This window comes from Apaloderma vittatum, unplaced genomic scaffold (genome assembly GCF_000703405.1).
Source record: "Apaloderma vittatum isolate BGI_N311 unplaced genomic scaffold, ASM70340v1 scaffold13992, whole genome shotgun sequence".
NCBI lineage: Eukaryota > Metazoa > Chordata > Aves > Trogoniformes > Trogonidae > Apaloderma > Apaloderma vittatum.
The window spans coordinates 53,326-73,053 of NW_009704284.1; the positions used below are offsets into that span (position 1 = coordinate 53,326).

The 19,728-nt window shown below is 38.6% G+C and overlaps 1 protein-coding gene across 1 annotated transcript in view; it reads right to left on the reverse strand.

Annotated features, from left to right (window-relative positions):
• The window catches only part of LOC104270598 (teneurin-2-like), a gene marked incomplete at both ends in the record, with an annotated part of 98,576 nt that overhangs the window by 51,857 nt on the left and 26,991 nt on the right, over nucleotides 1-19,728 (reverse strand). The window contains 4 exon segments of the mRNA XM_009865004.1: nucleotides 10,983-11,195; nucleotides 13,066-13,266; nucleotides 18,987-19,111; nucleotides 19,113-19,176. Of these exon segments, the coding sequence (XP_009863306.1) occupies nucleotides 10,983-11,195; nucleotides 13,066-13,266; nucleotides 18,987-19,111; nucleotides 19,113-19,176 (603 nt within the window).

A 19,728-nucleotide genomic window follows, 5' to 3' on the forward strand; every position in this document is an offset into this window, starting at 1 on the left:
ACCTATTAACAATGCTGCACGGTGAGCAATGTCAACCTTCATGTCATGTGCCCCACAAACTCCTATGCCGTGATTTTTGTCTTAAATTTAAACCATCTTTTCTACTCTTTTTTTGAAATAAGGCATGTCGCCATTACTTTTCTTGTACTGTTATCAAATGACTCTGAAAATAATAATATGTAAGGAGTAGAACTAACCATTTTAACAAATTCCTATCGTGCTTTCACTTTTCAGCAGTTAATCGTGATCCATGGCTTCCCACTTTCCTTGTTCACGTGCAAGCAATTCAGCAATTTAAAAATGAAAGGAGATAGGGAAGAGGGAGACATAAAACTTTTTCTATAGCCACTTAATTCTGGGCACACTATCTTTCATGGTAAAACTGTATACTGTAGCGCCAATTCCTCTACGAATTTCAGAGCGAAGTGATCTATAACCCAGCACACACACATTTTGCTTTCCTCTACTAAATGGAAAGCAAAGCGGTCAGATCAGTTTATATTTAAAATGTGCTGAAAAGTGGATGGCAACATGCTACACTAGGAACTGAGTAGTTCTCTCCGTTATTCCCAGGGGTTAAAAGAAAAAGCCAGTTCTTTCATCTGTACTAATGTGTCTCTGGTTTTAGGAGAAGTAGCATCTTCTGGGACATTTAGGGGTTTGTGTTTGCACACGCTGAAAATAACTTCAGAGCTATTCTGGAGGAACTCATTCCACAAGAAGCTTGGCCATTCTTTTCGATTCCCAACAACTGGAAAAAATCACAGTATTTAAAGCAGCACTACATTTAAGATCACCACGTTCTAGGTAAATGTGTTATTCCTAAACTGTTTTTTTTTTCCACTTTGTTAATCTATTCTTTTGGATAATTGTCCTGTTAGCACTGTTTCTAGCCTAAAATCACAACCTAGTAATATTTTTACCTACAAACTGATTTAGTTTTTAATTAAAAAGAAAGGTTTTAAATCATGATTGCACCATTCTATTTAGTTTTTAGATAACAAAGCTATTATTACAACTATTTCTCTTTGGAACAGGGGCTGCACCTTGATGCACTGGGGTTCTTTAGCTCAGTTGTTCAACGCTCTGAAAAACTGACTATTTGAAGGCAAATTAAAACACACGTGGGTCTAGATGCACTATGTACCTTAGTCATTTGTCACAGTCATGAATAACTTTACTCTTTCAACATCTGCCTAAAAAAAAAAAAAAATCTCATCTGCAATTTTATAATTAACTGGAATGAATACAGAAGAGATTCATGGTTACTTTATCTGGTTTTCTGTAAAAATATACTAAAATGTTAAAAGCGCATCTACTTTTTAATTATATGAAAGACTACCTATCAGCTCGTGTAGTTCAGTCTACCCTAATCTCTCCAGAACACATGAAAATAAATACTTAAACGTTTCCTTGGAGCTGTTTTGTCTGGCAGCTTATTTAACAGCATTTTAAGAGCACGTCACGGTCTGCTGACGCCCAGTTGATCAACGTGCTCTGTGCTGGACTGTTAAAAACTGTGAATGGAAACTAAAAATACAATGGGATTAGGAAAAGCAATAAACCCTGACACTGACTGGCAGTTTGTCAAAATTATGGCTCCTTATTTACGGAACGCAGGAACTCCCCAGCTTCTGAAAAGGAGGACTTGGGTGCCATTATGCAAACCATGTCTGAGAGAACACAAAAATCTCTTTTACTTGACCATCTGGGACTCATTGCACCGGCTCCCAATCACCAATGAGACAGCACAAGAAAAGGCAACAAATCCCAGATGTTCAACATCAGTCATGGGCCACAGAACTGGACGATTTCAGTAAGGAAAGAGCGAAAGGATGTTTTAAGCTTAGTAGAATGAGAGGGGGAAAAGCTTTACATGGATAAGCAGACACCCGTGTCTCCTCTGCTGAAATTTTCATTAGGGATAATGTTATGATCCATGTCGCTCCGAAGCCTTTGCGAAAGCACATTACTCCTTTTCCATGAAAACTGCTTAACTGTTTAAGAGAGGTACTTGTCCAGAGGGAAATGGCTCAGCTCAGTGTGTGGTGCCCAGCGCTAAGGGTCAGCTCTCTGAGTTGAAAAATCTTCAAGGAGCAGCTGGACCATGAATCCCTTCTGCTCTAATCCTGTTAGTGAATGACGAGAGAATGAGGATAAATACAGTAACCCTAATTTCTCGTGTCCCATTTTTCCTTCAGTTTTTAGCACTATGACTGTGAGCTGCTGCTAGATTAATGGGCCACCAGTATGGCTTTGTCTCCATCTATCCCAGCATGGATGTATTCTGAACACCACTAACAGGATGAGAGGGACAGTTATATGTCAATCAATGCTGTATCACTGAAAAGACTGCAGTAGATGCACTGGACATTGTGGAAATCTACACATTCAGGAACAATTTTCATGGCAGCTATAAATCCGGTTATTATGACCCCAATATTACTCCAACTGTCTGCACTTTCGCCATACAGAGGTGATCACAGACCACAATCTCAGACCTGAACACCTTCAAAACCACTCAAGTTTGTATCTAGTTCTTTCAGTTACTGAAATGACGTTCGCAATTTCTTTGGGCAAATGAGATACATCACACTATATGATGATTTCTGTTGGTCGTAAAACTTTGCTTCTTTTTATGTATGTATAGAAAAACTATATCTAAAATGAAACAGATTGAGGCTACCTATAGCAGTAATCTCCAGAAGTGAGGTTATCCTAATAAGCACTTCGCAAGCAGGTCAGAATAGTGAAAAGAAAGAACAAGAGAAAGGAGCTGAATAAGAAAAATTCTTGAAAAAAACTGCTCGATAATAACGGCCCATGATACCTCAGAATGGGTACCCTGACCAAGTGCCCATATTCAATCCTTAAGATATTCTTAAAAAAATTGTCCAAGTAATGGCTTTTCGTGAAAGAAGGAGGTATCAGTATTCAACATCAGTGTGTATTTCATCCTCAGTGAGTAGATACCATATAAGAGATAACCGATGGTTTAAAGAGAAAACTTCCAATAGTTTTGGTTTTTTCCCCACAGCCTGAAATAGATCACACAGCAAAATCCCGAACTGACACTTCAGATATGGAGACCATTTTTTCCCTTTTCTTTCTACTCCCCTAGTTTGACAAGAATATTTTTAATACAACATTAAAATAAAATTTATCAAGTAGAGAATCTCAAAAGCATCAAATCTATCCTTGGAAGACAAACCTTTGACATGTAACACATTCTCCTTAATTTGACAAGCTGAAAAGGCAAAGCCTTGTGTCTGAGTTGCTACTCCATAGAGTTCGCAGCAGTGCAGCAAAACACATTATGTGCATCTTCGAGCACGAAAGATCATGTGAAACTCATATTGAAGATACAAGAATTAGACTTCGAGAAAGTACAAGCAAGAACACAAGGGATTAAGGAAAAAGATTTATAACGAGAACACTAACAGCAGACCTCAAAAGGATGGGCAGATATTGTTGTCTTTTGTATTTGTTTCTTAGTAAGTACAAATACTATATATATGAATATACATATATATTTTTCTCCCAAGAGCTGTTAGTAGCTTTCTATCTCTATGCAATCTATGTCACTGACCTCACACGAGCACTCCTGTGCCTTTCTTGTTTTGTATCCAGCAACACCACGTAATTCACTCACTTGCTGAAGCTGTGCTTGACACCACAGGGTACAAAATAACACAGAAAACTAGAAGAGGAGAAGATTGCCTGATGCTGGGAATACTCCTACGAACAGCAAAATCAGCTTTGCCCTTTCAAAAGTTAGATCAGCTGCCTGACTGATTGCCCTCCCCCCTCTTTTTGTGGTCTTTTAAGAGTTCAAGAATTGGCCAGAAAATCAATGTAACTCGTGTAGAAGCCCCTCCAAAAGGAGAAAAAAAGAAATGTGATTTTAGTTTGGGAAACTATTCACCAGTATCTGCTGGGTGCATCTTTGAAGTATCAGACAAAATGCAGGAAGCTCCGCTGAAAACACACTCATTAAATTTTTGGGGCTAGAATGGGAAGAAGTAAGGTCATGTTCTGCAAATATCCTATAAAAAGAGAAAGAAAAAAGCCACTCAAGTGTTCTGACATTGTGCTGTGACATATTTCAATCATTTACAGGAAGCCCTCAGCAAAGAATGCAAACAGGGAAGTTCTTCCTCATGAATAAGCTTGCCTTTCAGCCAAAAAAGAGCCCCAGCTGCCCTGTGTAAATTCCGCAAATGAAAAGGAATTCTGTTTCTAAACTCCCTGAAAGTCAAACCATTCTCGCTGCATACAGATCTCCACATCAAATATTTCCATCCAAATATATATATATAAAACCTGCTATCTTGCTCAGCTATGATAAAGCAAGAGGATGTATATGGCATTTCTGGATTCCTTGTGCTACAGAAATTGTTGTCCCTGATACACAAACCAAATCAAAAATCCAGAACATGAGCTATTTATGCAGAGTGTCATCTGGGAACTCTACAGCCAGGAGATTTCATTCAGAAGTTTTGAAGGTGAAATAAAAGATGATACATTCACAAAACGAACAAAGCACCCCAACAGCAAATGTAGCTGGAAAAGATAAAAAGCATCACCTTTCCAGGAAGAAATTTCTAATTGCTTATTTAGCTGAAACTTGCATCTTCGCTGAAACGCTTTGATGCTGAACTAGATGACCACTTGTCTAATGGACGGGTACATTACCTTGGTTTTGGTTATAAAATGGAACATTATATAACATAACATACGTGACCGAAATGTCACTTTATAAGGAAAGAAGGAAAAACAGAAAACCTCTACCTTATGAGTCTCTCTGTGCTGGCATGACAGAAATGAAAATGCAAATTACGTGTAGAGAATGACAGAAATTGTTGAGAATCTCTCAGGTTACTTCATGATGTGTTTGCTACTCTTCCGTCTTCCTGGAGAGACCCTTGGGGAGGAACCACCCTATCACACTCCAGAGGAAATCCTGGCACCATGTACCTAAAAGGCTTCCCCCCACAGATGTGCTTATCAAGAAACCCACTACCAGGTGTAAAGACAAAAAAGATAAATGTATTGCACGGGTTACGAGCCTGAATCTGCAGGTGCAGAAGGAGGCAATGTCTTTAACGTTTTCAGTTGTGTCATCACATCTATTACCAACACATCTCTGTATCATCAGTAATGAAAAGCGGTCATGACCCAAATATCCTATGCAGTTTTCAAATAAAATGGAAAAATGTGCTCCTCCCTCTACAGAGCAAGCAATCTAAATTTCTGTCATTGGCAGCAGAGGTTTTTTTATGGCTTGATAGGTTATAAACTGTTACAGATTAATTTTAAGTTAGAAGTGCATCAGAGAAGCCTAATACATCTAGCTCCTTCTAAATTGCTCTTTGTCACATACGATGGCTTTCCACTGTCTCCTCCCACACACTTCCTATCTCTCCTGAAAATTGCCTCATCTTTGAATCATTACCCTTGTAATTACAATAAGAAAAATCAGTAGTAGAAGAAAAAAAGTCTTAGACACAGAGAGTATTACGATGTGACAAAAATATCCCGCTGCACCCAAAGATAACGAAACACTGCATTATTAATGTTTCCATAGATTATTGACTTCAAGATAAGGTAAAAATCTAAATCTTCACACTTTATATGTGATATTCCTTCCATCTGACAGAAAGTATAAATGTCTAAAAGCTGGAAAGGTCATGGTTATCCCAAAAAACTTGGGGGAGAAGATTTTTCACTAAAAAAGTTTATTCCACATAGAGGTGGAATACTATCCATCTAGCAATCAGCTGCGCAAGCTGTGGTGCATTAAAGGGAAGGGATTTGAAATATTTACCTACTGTGTGTAATATCTGCTCTTTTTTTTGATATTTCAGAGTGGCTCAATACATACACTGACAAACCATTGTTCTACAAATACAGAACACAGACTTGTCTCCTTGGTTGGATAAATGATCAATTCTACTTTTAAGAGTAGCAACAGATTCTTAAGAGGGGGGCGACAATATAAATCTTAACATAGGTCATTATAAAATACTTTGAAGGAATGTTTGCTTTCATTTAAAATTAGATTGCAAGGGAGCTCATATCGTTCAATGACTTTCTAGTCAACTTGCTGCCCCACAACAGGATGAACTCCCTCTCTGCTATTCCTGATAGATGCTTCTCAAAATTCTTGTTAAAAGTTCCATTAATGGAGATTCCACAATTTGCTTAGACAGTCTACTTGGATTTTTCATTTACGGTTACAAGGTTTTTCCTAACACAAATCTCCCGTACTGTAACTGCTTCTCTCAACCACTCTGGACACAGAAAGCCCTCTTTTTTTCCTGCACATTTTTAGGTATTGAGTAATTTTACGTCATTTCCCACCATGGAGGTAACAGGAACTTCATTCTTTCAAATCTTTCTTCTTTATTTAAGGCCCTGAAAACACAGAAGATAAAGCATAGGGCTAATACAGACTTCCAAATCCCGTATGGACTAAGGACCACTGGACGTTTGCAGCACAGAGGTCAAGGACTCAGCTGGTGAAAGAGTGGCAGATCCCCACCTCTGGAGTTACATTCCAAAAAGCAGTACCGAGGCCAGGATGCCTTGTGTTAGGTTTATGATTGGACTCAAATCATCTTAAGGATGTTTTATAACCTAAATGGTTCTAAGCAGAGCCTGCAGAGATGCACACATCCCCCTCATTTGTGTTTTGCCTAGCAAGGAGACCATCGGAGGGTCAGCTTCTACAGCTGTTAAACGGAGCATAGCTCATTTGCCTTGAAATATGTATTAAAAAAAAAAGAAATAGAAAAGGCGAGCATTGTCTCAGTTGCAATCTGCAGCAGATTATCCATATTATCAAATAGCCTTGACTACAATCTTCTGCCACTTTCTGTCTGAGAGCAGGAGTGCTTAACCTACATCTAATGTAGGGTGTGAGCAGATAAAAGCAAAGCTTTGGGAATACGACAGGCAGACACAAAGAAAACCTCATATATTGTAAGCTCTCAAGAGAAGACAAGATATTTTTGCAGACTTCTACATTTTTACTTGTCAACATTTAGGATTAAATCCTGGTTTCACTGGTCTCACAGTGAGATTTTTACCAATGGCTTAATAACAGTCATATTTCATGCTGCAGGGATATGAATTACAGATGGAATTACACTTTTAAAATGCTGTTTTTAAGATCTACATATATATCACACTGTCCTTGGTATACTATTCTGACAGCTTACATGGAGAACATCCTCCACAACCATTTAAAAGCAACAGTTTTAAACATCCAAATATTATTTCCAGTGAAAACAACAGAGTTTTTTTATAACAGCACATCTAACAACACTCAGATGATTCCAGGAAAACCTAAATCCTCCATCCTAAAATTCTGGCATGAAATTGGTTCAAGATTTAGCAACTGCTCTTAGTCTTTCGCCTTGTTATTAGTTTTCCAATATTTTTTCCTCATCTAGATTACCCTCTATTATTTAGTTATAACTTCCTCCATAATTGCAATCAATGAATAATAATCACTTAATAAACATATCCTGACAGGTCTATTTTTGCACTGGGAAAAGATTAATTTTCTTTATCATCACTCCAGTAAGCAATTCTTCTTCTTACCTGAAGGAGTAAAGCGAAAGGCAGTGCCTGCTGCAGAGTTCTGCCCTGCTGTGTACAGCATTTGAGCAGGAGCAGACACCGCTCCTTCCATTTTTATATTATTCAGATATAGATTTATCAAAATCCATGTAACTCGGATTTTTATACATAATTCAATTGCTGCACAAAGGTAAAAGCTGCTTTGCGCAAACAGGTTGTTAACACTGAGCTAATAGTGGGATTCTGGGAGACTTTTCAGAGTGCTTTTCTTACTATACGGGTGATGCAGAGAAAAAGTGCATTTTTGTTAAATTTTTTCAGCTCAGATACTCAACATCAAAATGCCAATCGGTGTGTATTCTGTCAGCTATCTGTAGAGACCTGATTTGTTATTTAATTAGAATAAAATATCCAGAATGAACTTGGGATACCTGCAGGTTGCTATAATGTTTTCTTTTCCATTGCCGTGTGAATACAGCACACAAAACTAGTAAAGAAACACAAACAAAAGAGAATTTATTTTGGTTTTACATAGTAACTGCCTTGGGTTTTTTCTCACAAGTTAAATTGATTTGTTCTAAGTGGGCTTGGCCTAAAGTCACTGGAATTAAAGCAACTTTGTCCACTGACATCAGGCGGTTTTGGACCACATGTAGCAATAAATGCAAATTCAAAGCAAATAAACTCTCCTATGGGATTCACAATTTTCTACTTGAAGTCCATATAGAGAGAAATTCTCAAATGTCTTTTGAGGTAAGCCCGGTCATTCATTGCTCTCGATACGAGTACTCAAAAACTCAGACTACAAAGAGGGAAGGGAGGGATTCAACTTCTGCTCATGTACTATTTTACTCTGGTCTGTCCTTGCTTTGCCTTAGGACAACAAATGGCAGTTTGCCTAGTACCTTCCAAAGAGGACTAAAACAGTCACTTTGGATTAAAAAAAAATAAATTCTTTTAAAAAATGTTAAAATCAAGGTTTGAACACATTAAGTTTGCATTCCTGAGTATTACCTTTTTGGGTGGATGCTCCTCAGTGAGTAATTCTAACACTACATGGTCTGCCAACATTTCCCTTGAAAGCAAAACCATAAAGGGTGTACTCTAAATAAAGTAAGTTTCTGTAACATTTAAGTACACTTTAGTTCTTCCCACTAACATTTAAAACACCTCAAGGTACAAAATCCCCAATCCAGAGCCGTAAATCACTCTAAGGGCAAGTTTTCCAGAGGTAACTTCTAGCAAATTTTTGTACAAATACTGACAAAGAAGTAGTTTTACCATCCTCATTCTCCAAACTCAGTGTTTCACCCCCTCTTAACACGAAGCAGTGGGATTTTCCATTCCATGTCACAATCTCATGATACAAGCACAGGAAAATTTTTACTAAGGCAGGCCTGACACAGGAATATATACCTGTCCACATACAACAGGCAACTTCTGATTGCACACATCTAAGATACGATAATCAAGAGGGCAAACCTAAATTTTCTGCCCTAGTCTCATCTTTGCCCCAGGCAGACCCATGTTAAATTTCCAGGAAACCTTTCCAATCCACATCAAACAAACAACAAAAAAAATCATCTTGTGCATATTTTACTTACTTGAGCAGTATCATGCTTCCTCTGAAAATATGAGTTGATTATACACATCAATGACAGGGAAAATATTTAATTCACAGCTCTGAAAATTAGACTAATAATAGCACTTCAGAGTTCACTAGTTCAGCTTGTAATTTTCAGAATTCTTTTAAGATATCAGTACGAGGCATCTTTTTGTGTGCACAGTAATGACGACTTTAAGTACACTAATTACCTCTAAACAAAAGCATATTACTAAAAGATTATAAAGCAAAACAAATTTTGTGCAAAGCAGCAACTTTAAAAACAAGCAGTTATTACATAATTTAATGCAAAAAAATTAATATACTAGGCATTTTGTAAAGCACTTTATATGAAAACAAAATGCCTGGATTAATCTAGAAGAGGTATGTCGATATGATGGAAGTTAAGAAAGCAGTTGTGAAAAAACACTCTGCATCTGTGCTGGTCACAAAGTGTTCAGTCATAAAAGCTTTGACTTAAATCAGCAGAGTGTGGTGGAAGCATGCAGCACCACAACATCAGAGGAGATGACCCCAAAATATCCATTGATTTTTTAATTTTTTTTTTTTATTCTCTCCAATAAGAGTGTATGTTCAGTTTCAAACTCATGTGGAAATGGTTTGGATATCCAGGGAGAAGTCAGAGGGGAATGAGAAACAGTTTGAGAAATGCAAGAATTTCACCAGACTTTCAAGTAAAGAAATAACAATCCACTTGTAATAGGACTGTCCCATTAGGGTCCCCGATTGCCATGAAAATCTCAATTGATCTACTCCTTTTCTTTGTTAAATTTACCACCTTAGGTAATTAAAACAATATGATCTTGGATTTGGACTCACTAGTTTTCTTTTAAGGCACACCTCCAGTTCTCTGGAGAGAAGTACACTTGTCTGAATCTCACATGGTCTCAGCAGCTGGATACTCTTGCTCCAGATAATTTTTCTCAGACTTCTCAGAAGAGATCTGATCACTTGGGATTTCCAATTTTTTATTACAGCAGAGGGGACATAACATTTCTTTCCTTTGTTTTCAGTAACTCTACAAAATACTCTAAATACACTACCTGACAGTTTGTAGAAATACAACAAAGCACTTCCTTTAGAAGCAACTAATTCCTCTGCAGAATGAATTTTTGAGCACGGCAACTGAGAGGATGGAGCGTCGCTGCTTTGTGTAAGTGTGACCTTTGGGAACATCCCGGGCTGACACGCCACAGCCGTGTTCGTCGCGGCGCTCTGCGCGACGCCGGCGCTGCGATGAGCAGTTGGGTTTTTAGGAAAGGGTGCGGTGGCGTGCCTCAGCGCCCTCTCACGCTGGGATGGTCTCTACGTGCCCAATGTCATGGCACAACATGGGAGAGAGGGTGAGGGGGCGACTTCTGTTATTACTCCCCGAGTTGCCCCCTGCTCGCTGTGGTGATGGTGGCGATGGGTTTCAGATGCGATGTATAATAGCAGGGGAACGCTGATGCATCAGACCAGGAAATTAAAAAAGATGCCATTCGCACAAAGGAATGTTTAGTTAAGTCTAAAAATCTCAGCTCAGATGATACCGTGACAGACCATTTGTCACATCTTTACCTACTAATGCTCCTTTGCTGTGGAATTTGTTGTTGTTGGTTTTCTTCCCCCCCCAAATCAGTTTAACTGACTTTAAGTGATTCCATTTCACCCAAAGCATTCGAAGTCAGAGATAATATTTGAGAGCACCAGGGTCCTTAAAGGAACAGCCTATTACAACACACGACAGTAACTATGTTTCTACGATTTATGAAAAGAAAGCAATATGTGCCTGTTTCGGTGCCTGTCGTTTGCCTACCAATGGTGCAGTGCTCCCCATTCCAGCCCTCTCTGCATTCACATTTCCCATCTTTACAAGTTCCGTGCTCCGTGCAACGGGGATGACACACGCGCTGGTCGCACGCCACTCCTGTCCAGCCTTCTTCACAGCGACACGCTCCGCCAATGCACACCCCGTGAGTGCCACAGTCTACAGAGCACACTTCTAGGAGGGAAAAAAAAAAGAACAGAGGTGATATCTGCTCTCAACAGCAATGAGGCAGAAGCAGCAGGCTGGTCCTGAAGGGAAAAGTGCGTAGGATTGGTAAGCTTGTGCTGAAAGCTATACAGAACCACAGAATGGGTTGGGCTGGAAGGGACCTTTAAAGGTCATCTTGTCCAAGCCCCTGCAGTGAGCAGGGACATCAGTGACTAGATCAGGCTGTATATGCTGTCAAAAGCTGCCTTGATCATATTCTGATCAATACCGGTGTTTAACTTTTGTTCAAACCAAACTACATTAAAAAGGTTCCTAAACCCACATCCGCTAAGGAACGCTGCACAGCCTGCTGCAGAGCTCTGGCCTCTCTTCACACCCAAACAAGTCTCAGAGGCAGCTTCTCAACACCGGCCAGCAGCCAGAAAGAGGAGCACTAAGCGTTTTCCTCAAACCTGCACCTCTGGTCATTTCTGATACAGCCACTGACTTGCTGAGAATGAGTCAGAAACTCACTTAAAGCTCATTCAGCAGAGAACGGTGACAATTCAGGGTCACCAGACTCTAGGATTGACAGGTAAAAGACACTTTAAAGGCAGAGATTTTGGAATCCTATTACTAACACGGTCAGTTATCCAGCGGCTCACTTCAAAAAGTCTTCTACTGCTTTCTGCCAGCTGCAGTTTTATAAAGGCAGAGGGGTCTTTTACCTCAAACATCACCAGAGAAATTGACAGCGAAACTCTCATTCAGGAATTGTTCTGGCTGCCAACGCACGAAGCAGAAAAAGCACATCTTGGTATTCATTTCACTGGTGGAGTGTTCTAAGTCGTTAATGTCACAAAATAACTGAGTAAGTGTGGAAACTGTAAATATTGTTTTGAGAGACTTGTTTATGGCCCATAGCTCTGTCTCAAAAGTTCAGCTTTCAATATAAATGTAAAATTCCCAGTATTTTTTCCCCACAAACAGAAAGAGGGGTCCTTTACCTCAAACATCACCAAAGAAATTTACAGCGAAACTGTCATTCAGGAATTTTTCTGGCTGCTGACGCACGAAGCAGAAAAAGCACATCCTGGTATTCATTTCAGTGGTGGAGTGTTCTAAGTCATTAATGTCACAAAATAACTGAGTAAGTGTGAAAACTGTAAATATTGTTTTGAGAGACTTGCTTATGGCCCACAGCTCTGTCTCAAAAGTTCAGCTTTCAATATAAATGTAAAATTCCCAGTATTTTTTCCCCACAAACAGAACATTTGGCGTCTTGTCTCAACTGTTTTTTTCTCTTTAGCTTTTTCTATTAGAATAATCCATTTTACTGTTGCAGCTTTGGAGAGCCTACACTTTTGTGCCTGTGCTTCAGGATCTCTTGCTCTAAAATTTTATTTTAAAATATTCCACGAACAACTACAAAGAGAAAAATACACCTTATTTGAGAAGAGATTTTTTCTAGTTTGTCACGTTTTTCATAAATGAGTAGCATTTGATGTGCAGTAAAGCAAACTCTAAAAATGTACTTAAAGGTAGTGTTTTCCGTTCCTCAAATGTTGTAAACATATTTATAAATTATGGAAGTTTCCATTTACAGTTAGTAAGCAGACACGAAGCAATTAAACTTTTTCAGTTGAAATGAGAGTCAGTGCTAGAATGAAGTGCAAAGTCCTGACCCGCATCCCCTCACTCCCAAATTCAGAATGTCACAAAAAAAAAAAAAAAGTATCTCGGATATATACGCTCTTCTTCCCAATGTAACAAAATTCCAAACACATTCCAAAGACAATTTTTGAAATTATTTGCATTTCAAACTTGCCATAGACATTACCATTCTAACAAAACAGAAATAATATTGCAGGATCAGCAAGAAATCTATTTTTCTTACCGACGGAGCAGTCGGGACCCATCCAGTTGGGATCACAGCTACAAAGCCCCGTGTCGGACAGGTAGGTACCGTGCCCGCTGCACTGGTCTGGACACTGGGCTCTGGGAAGCTCACAATTTATTCCCCCCCAGCCCGGGCTGCAGAGACATTCTCCGTTGACACAGACGCCGTGGTTGGAGCACGTTGGATCTAAGCAATCAACTGCAGGAGAAGACAAAACCAAGGTAGAGAACGGTGAGCTCTCACAAGAGGACGTGCGGAAAACACGTAGAGAGGCGTGCTCTGACAAGTTTGTGAGAAATAAAGTCAGTCGAGGTATTTCTGCAAGTCATATTAGTGTTTGAGAAGGGAAAAGCGGGAAGTAATTTGTGTTGTACGTTATTTTCAAATAAACCAGGGTGTGGCTGAACAACGACAGCTTACTGAAACGATGCTGTAGCAAAGAAGCACAAAAAGACTTAAAAAGAGCACTGGAATATACGTAAGAAGCCTTCACATGGGGAAATTTCTTCTGAAATGCATTGAAGTTCCAATGACTGCTATACCGTATTTAAATAACAAAATAACTAAATAAACTGCCCTTTTTAAAGAGTATTTGTCTTTGGAGTATCTTCACCAGTACTGCTATTATTACTATTGAAATGCTAGAGCGTCGACATTCTGTTAACCACTTTAAGTGCCCAGAAGCCAAAATATTAGTGGCTTTCAGCTTCATTTAGACTGCTAAATTATTCAGGCACTTCTGAACATTTGATTCATCGTCCATTAGTAGCTGAGCTGTGAAATTGAGAGTCTTAGTTGCTTCAACCCATGTTCTAACCAGTTGATAATTCCTCTTCACAGGAGTACAGAAAAACAGATAGAGATTTCATCTTTTCTCAATCTAGAAACAACAGAATAAAAAGTGAAAATAGTTACGATGGAAAACCATCCAAAGAAATTTCAAGATGCTATTTCAATTCTGATAAATAAAGGAATGTTTTGAGCTGTCTTCCAAATAAACTCTATCAGAATGGTTTTTCCAAGTTTTTATCTTATATCATGAATTTGCGTAAGTACACTACGCTCTACTGCAAATACCAACATAGAGGCTTTAGCAACTGCCTTCTGCTGGGGAATTGAGGGCCAAGGTCAAATTCATGTCCTAAATAAAATGAATTCATCTCATGACTGGTATATATTAGCTCACAGCAGAAGGAACAAGAATGATTGGCATTCTCTCGTGCAGCTCCAGGAAGATCTGAGTTTATAATGAAAGTGATTTATCGCTCATCTTTTCCAAATTGATCCTTATAAATTAAGGCAGAGACATTTTCACTCTACCTTATGTGAACAATAGTCGATCTTTCAAATCTCAACTTTTCTATAAACAGAGCCTTGTCAAATTATTTTATGTAGTTGCAGAACATTTAAAGTAAATAAGATATAGATTAGATACAACGCAGAGGACTGTGGCAGGTGTATTTAGAGATGCAAGAGTATGAGTTATCAGAATAGGTTTGATTTTAATTCAGATTGCAGTAATACAGGAATAAATTATTATAACCTTTCTTGTAAGATTTTCTTTTAAAGACAACCTTGGATGTAGTTTTTTTCTTCTTTCTTTTAAGAGTTAATGTTTCATTAACTGGATATGAAAATATTATTATGCAATTTTCACAATTGTTTTGTGGATCAGCTGAGATAAGATTTGATAAATTCATAAACTGCTTTAAAGTAATCCAGAATGGTTGTCCTGTATTTTCATTTCTTCTTAGTGCTTAACAAAATTGGAAACTGTCCAAAGTTTAGAGGAAGTCTTTCATACCACTGCTGCTGAACTCTGATAAATACGGAGCTGTGACAAGACAATCTGACTGAATCAAGAATGCAAAGTTTTAGGTCAATTCAGGGGGCTGGTTAACTCAGTCAGTTGAGCATAGCACTAACAACGCTAAGGTCGTGGGTTCGATTCCCGTTCGGTCCCCATGTGTTGCCTGATCTAGTCGAGAGGTGGCATCCCTGGCGGCAGGGAGGCTGGATTAAAATGATCTCTAATGTCCCTTCCAGCTTAGACCATTCTATGATTCTATGAATCCACTTTTAGGATGAGGGTTACTTTTCTGCCCCCTAAATTTTTCTTTTTTAGATTATGCTATTTCAGTGGAAAATTTAAAAGGGTAACGTGTATAGCATCGTATGTAGCAGGACAGCTAACTTTAGTGATGAGTCCTAATATACTCTCCATGTCCAAAATGTACCATCTTCCTTCTCAAATGGAAGTACTAATGAAAGCAATGCAGAACATATGTAAACATCACCTTCTACCAAAATTAACTCTCCTTCCTCCATCCTGGATGACAGTATTCATGCAGCTGAGACTTATTTCTACGGCACAAGCCTATCAATACCCCCAAGACCCCAATCTCTCTTGTTTTACAGAATAACACACTAATCAACTTGCTTCTGTCTCCTAGACAAATATACTTTTCTCCCGTATGGGTAAGTAATGGCTTTTAAAGTTTAACCTGAGGAAAGTTTTCACTTTGAACTGAAATCTTGCTCTATTTTAGTACATGCTCTTAGAGTTATCATCCTGGGCCAGATCCTCAGCTGCTCAAATTAGCATAACGTGATTACCTGTAATAGAACTGTGCTGACACATGCCGCAAAGGTTCCGGCCCCGAGTCTTTAGAAGGGTTCACAATGGTATTTAATAAGGATTTATAAATGGAGCTTCTTTGGCATTTAAACAAAGGAGAACGCGCCTTTGCAAGTAAGTACGTTAGACTTGGAACTCACAGTCCCTTGGCAGCTCAGATCATTAAAGCTCATTTAGTATTGGGCTCTCTGTAGATTTGACAAAAAAGGTACTGAAAGCAATTTATATCCCTAAGGACAAAAAAGGAGGTCAAGGAGTTTTCTGAACAATATGTACCATAAAGCCCCCAAAGAGCCATGAATTACACTTATGAAGTTAAATGTCATTGAAAAATGACTCGACCACAAAATCGACAAGAAAACCACCCTTAACTTAACCTAATTTGGCAATTTTACTTGTCTGCCCCCAAACCAAAGTGAATGAAACCTGACAAATATGGCACTTCATCTTGTGGGCAAATTTGTTAATAGAACAACAGTGTTTATGTTGCAAAAATTGTGCATCACAAATATTGATTTTGGTGCCACTTTCATTTCAGGTAAACTGTTTGAACAACATGACCGTGATGAATATCAGAAACAAAAAGCTAACGGGAATAAAAAAAAGGCTGACCCACTTGTGCTAATTCAATACCCTAGTTGGAAAATGGCAAATGAATCAACCTTTGCCATTCCTTTTGGAAGCTCCAATCAAGAGAGGAGATTTCATATATTAAATATAAGTACAGATATATTCATTAGTATTGTTCTACCATTGGAATAGTAGAATCTTAATACACACAAAAACTTTCAGAAAGATCAGGTGATTGCCTGCAACTGGGGAGAAATCCCTTCATATTATATCCTTTTTCCCGTAGTTCTTGAATTCATGTGAGAAATATGTGCGTAAGAAATTGAACTTAGAGTAGAAAAATGATGCTTGTTTCTTACGTATTTGTAAATTGATGTATCGACTTATTTATTGCCCAATGATGTATGCAAAAGGTTATTTTAACCTTTCTTGTCATGTTATTGGCCCCTTCCAAGTTTGCAGTCAATACTGCCTGCCTCTGTAATCCATTTATCTTTTTAAGAAAAAAAGCACCCTTTCAAGCACAGCGTCGACTAAATAATGTGTATCTTTTCACCTCACATAGTAATTCACCTCCCCAAAACTTTGTTGACTGACAACGTTTTGTAAGTGTTTCCAATTTTGAACAGTGTTAACGTTAACATCTTTGCAAAAAGATGCGCACTCGCTTGTTCTATAAAATTCTCTGGAGTTGGTGATGTGTTTGTTTTTCTGGCCGTTTCAAACACTGACTTTAGGATGAGGTGAATAAAGCACTACAAAACAAACTGTATATTTGTCTTTGAGCTGTGCTAGGGGATTCGGGATGTCTAGCCCAGATATACCACAGCCATTCTGGACAACTGAAAGGAGAGAGAGAATTCCATACAAGTAGCTGGAAATTACAATTTAGATGAGGGAAGAACTGCTTACCATTTAAAATTTACAGAACCAAACGAAAGAAAGATCATTTTAGTCCACCTCCTACAGTGCCTCTAATAGCACAAGCTATTTACACGATAACACAAAACATGATGAAATTCACATAACTTAAAAGTAAGCAACCAATTGCAGTTAGTACCAGAAAGAGAGTTTCTGCACTCGTGGGCAATAGACTGGATGTTGCAGAGAGTGCTAAGGACAGACTTTTCCATCTTTAATTTCAGTGAGAAATCCAGTTCTGACAAGGCATTTCAGCTAATTTTTGAATATTTCCTATTGTCATACATCAGTTCTAGCAGACAAAAAGGACATTACAGAATTTTCGAGATATAGCTTAAAACGTAACCCATTAAAAACAACGGAAAAACTCTACTGACTTCAATAGAGTTCTGGATTAGAGCTTTAATAACTAGTGTTCTGAAGCCTTCCTGGAAGGAGAAGACAGGAATGAACTGAACAGTTGCTGTGCTGGCAGTCCCACTAGTAAGGATCCTTGCTTTTTTGTTTGTTTGTTTTTAGCAGAATAAGTTCACTCAGACCAATGCAAGGTCTTGTCCTAGAAGCGATGACTGCAGTGCACACCCAAAGAATAAAACTCGTAGTGGTTTAGGTCCCCAAGTTTTCTCCCTTTGTTTTCTGATGGGAGAAACTGCTTTTTACTATAGAATCATAGAATGGCCTAGGCTGGAAGGGACCTTAGAGATCATTTAATCCAACCTCCCTGTCATGGGCAGGGACGCCACCTCTTGACTAGATCAGGCAACACGTGGGGACCGAGCAGGAATTAAACCCATGACCTTGGTGTTACCAGCATCATGCTCAACCAAGATAAAAATCAATACATGTGTTAGACAGCTCTGCATCCCACTCAGAATACTTCATAGGGATTCTTGAGTCTAAAACCATGCAGCTCCAGTCCTAGCCCTTTAGTCCTCAAACTACTTCTCCTTTAGAAGGATTAATAGACTCTGGGACATCATCGTAAAGATGCTTAAACTGCTATTGCTCTGAGGATGCACCAAAGTACACTGAACTGTCTATTTACCAGTCATCTGAGGAGTTAAACTCCCTTTTAAAACCACACTGATATGTTTCAGAAAGAAAAGCAGTGCAATTCATGTTGTGCATTCTAACAGAAAACGCTGTGAATAAACCCACTATCAGTCTTACTCTAGGACCACATTTTGCATTGGTTATTTCGTTAAATCTGCTCATTTTACGTACACAAGGCATTGGACACTTGCAACATGAGGAGAGTTTCTGCATTTCAAGGACAGTTATCACTTGTGTGCACCATCTACCTTTCTTTAATCCCCTATGATTGCAGCTAACAGGAGTAATTTGCCCCACATTAAGGCTGTAGGTAACATAGATACAGAAGTCTTTCAAATTTGCTTCATCAACTTCTGTTTTAATAGTGACTGATACATTTGCTTTGTGAGGAGTTGCAGCTATACAATTTTGCCTACCACTGCTCCTTTTAGCTCTGCATTTCACACATAAATTGTTCAATAAATATAATCCATAAGAAAAGATTTATCTCTGCTCTTCAACAAAGGAATTATTCAGGTTGAGTTGCGGCAGATATTCTTAATACAGCAAAACAATGTATGGAGAAGGTCAGAAGTTTTGTCTGAACTTTGATAGATCAGTAAAATCACAACGGACTACATTTTTACCCCTCTTTTTACAATAACCTGCTACAGCGATTCTATGTTTTAATTTTTTTTCCTACCCATTAAGTAATTCCCAAACCCAGAAAAGAAACTCACACCATAAAATGTCCTACCTTCTTCACAGTTTTCTCCTTTATAGCCAACAGAACAGACACAGTTCCCTTCGATGCAGGAACCATGACCTCCACATGAGGGATCGATACACTGGCTGGGGGGGAAAACACATTCTGGGCCTTTTCCGGTAGCACAAGCAAGTGCCTTTAGAGTACTGACCATTGCCACTGCATAGGACCGGGCAGGCAGCTGGAAAATTGAACAAAACAAAAAAAGCATACAGGGTCATGCACGTACTCTTGCAAAAGTGCACCAAAAATGCACTATCAAATACATATATTCAAATTTGTTTATTTACCGGGGGGAAAAACCCATCTAAGATAATTTGTAGTAGCTCAGTTCTTCATTTCACAAAGAAATAATTTGATTAGTATTTAACAAAGCACAGATGTGTTGGGCATTCTAGGAATGCAGCTACTATTCTTTACAGGCTACTGATGATGTTTGGGATGACTAACGAGGTAACACGAATCTGAGTTCCACATCATTCTGCTTTTTTCTACTAGGTAACACCCGATTTTCACAGACAGCAGAACACAAAACATTCAGTCCCCAGAACATTTTATTATATAGCATCTTTCTTCTTCCCTATCACTTTTTCAACGTAATGTCCCATAAACTTTTTAGGCCTTTTGACTTTTTTTTTTAGTTGTTTATTTTTCCCATGTAAGAATCCTGAACACAGGAATAACAAAACTTTCACCTACAACAAATGCACCTCGCCACCAATATCCCTGCTGA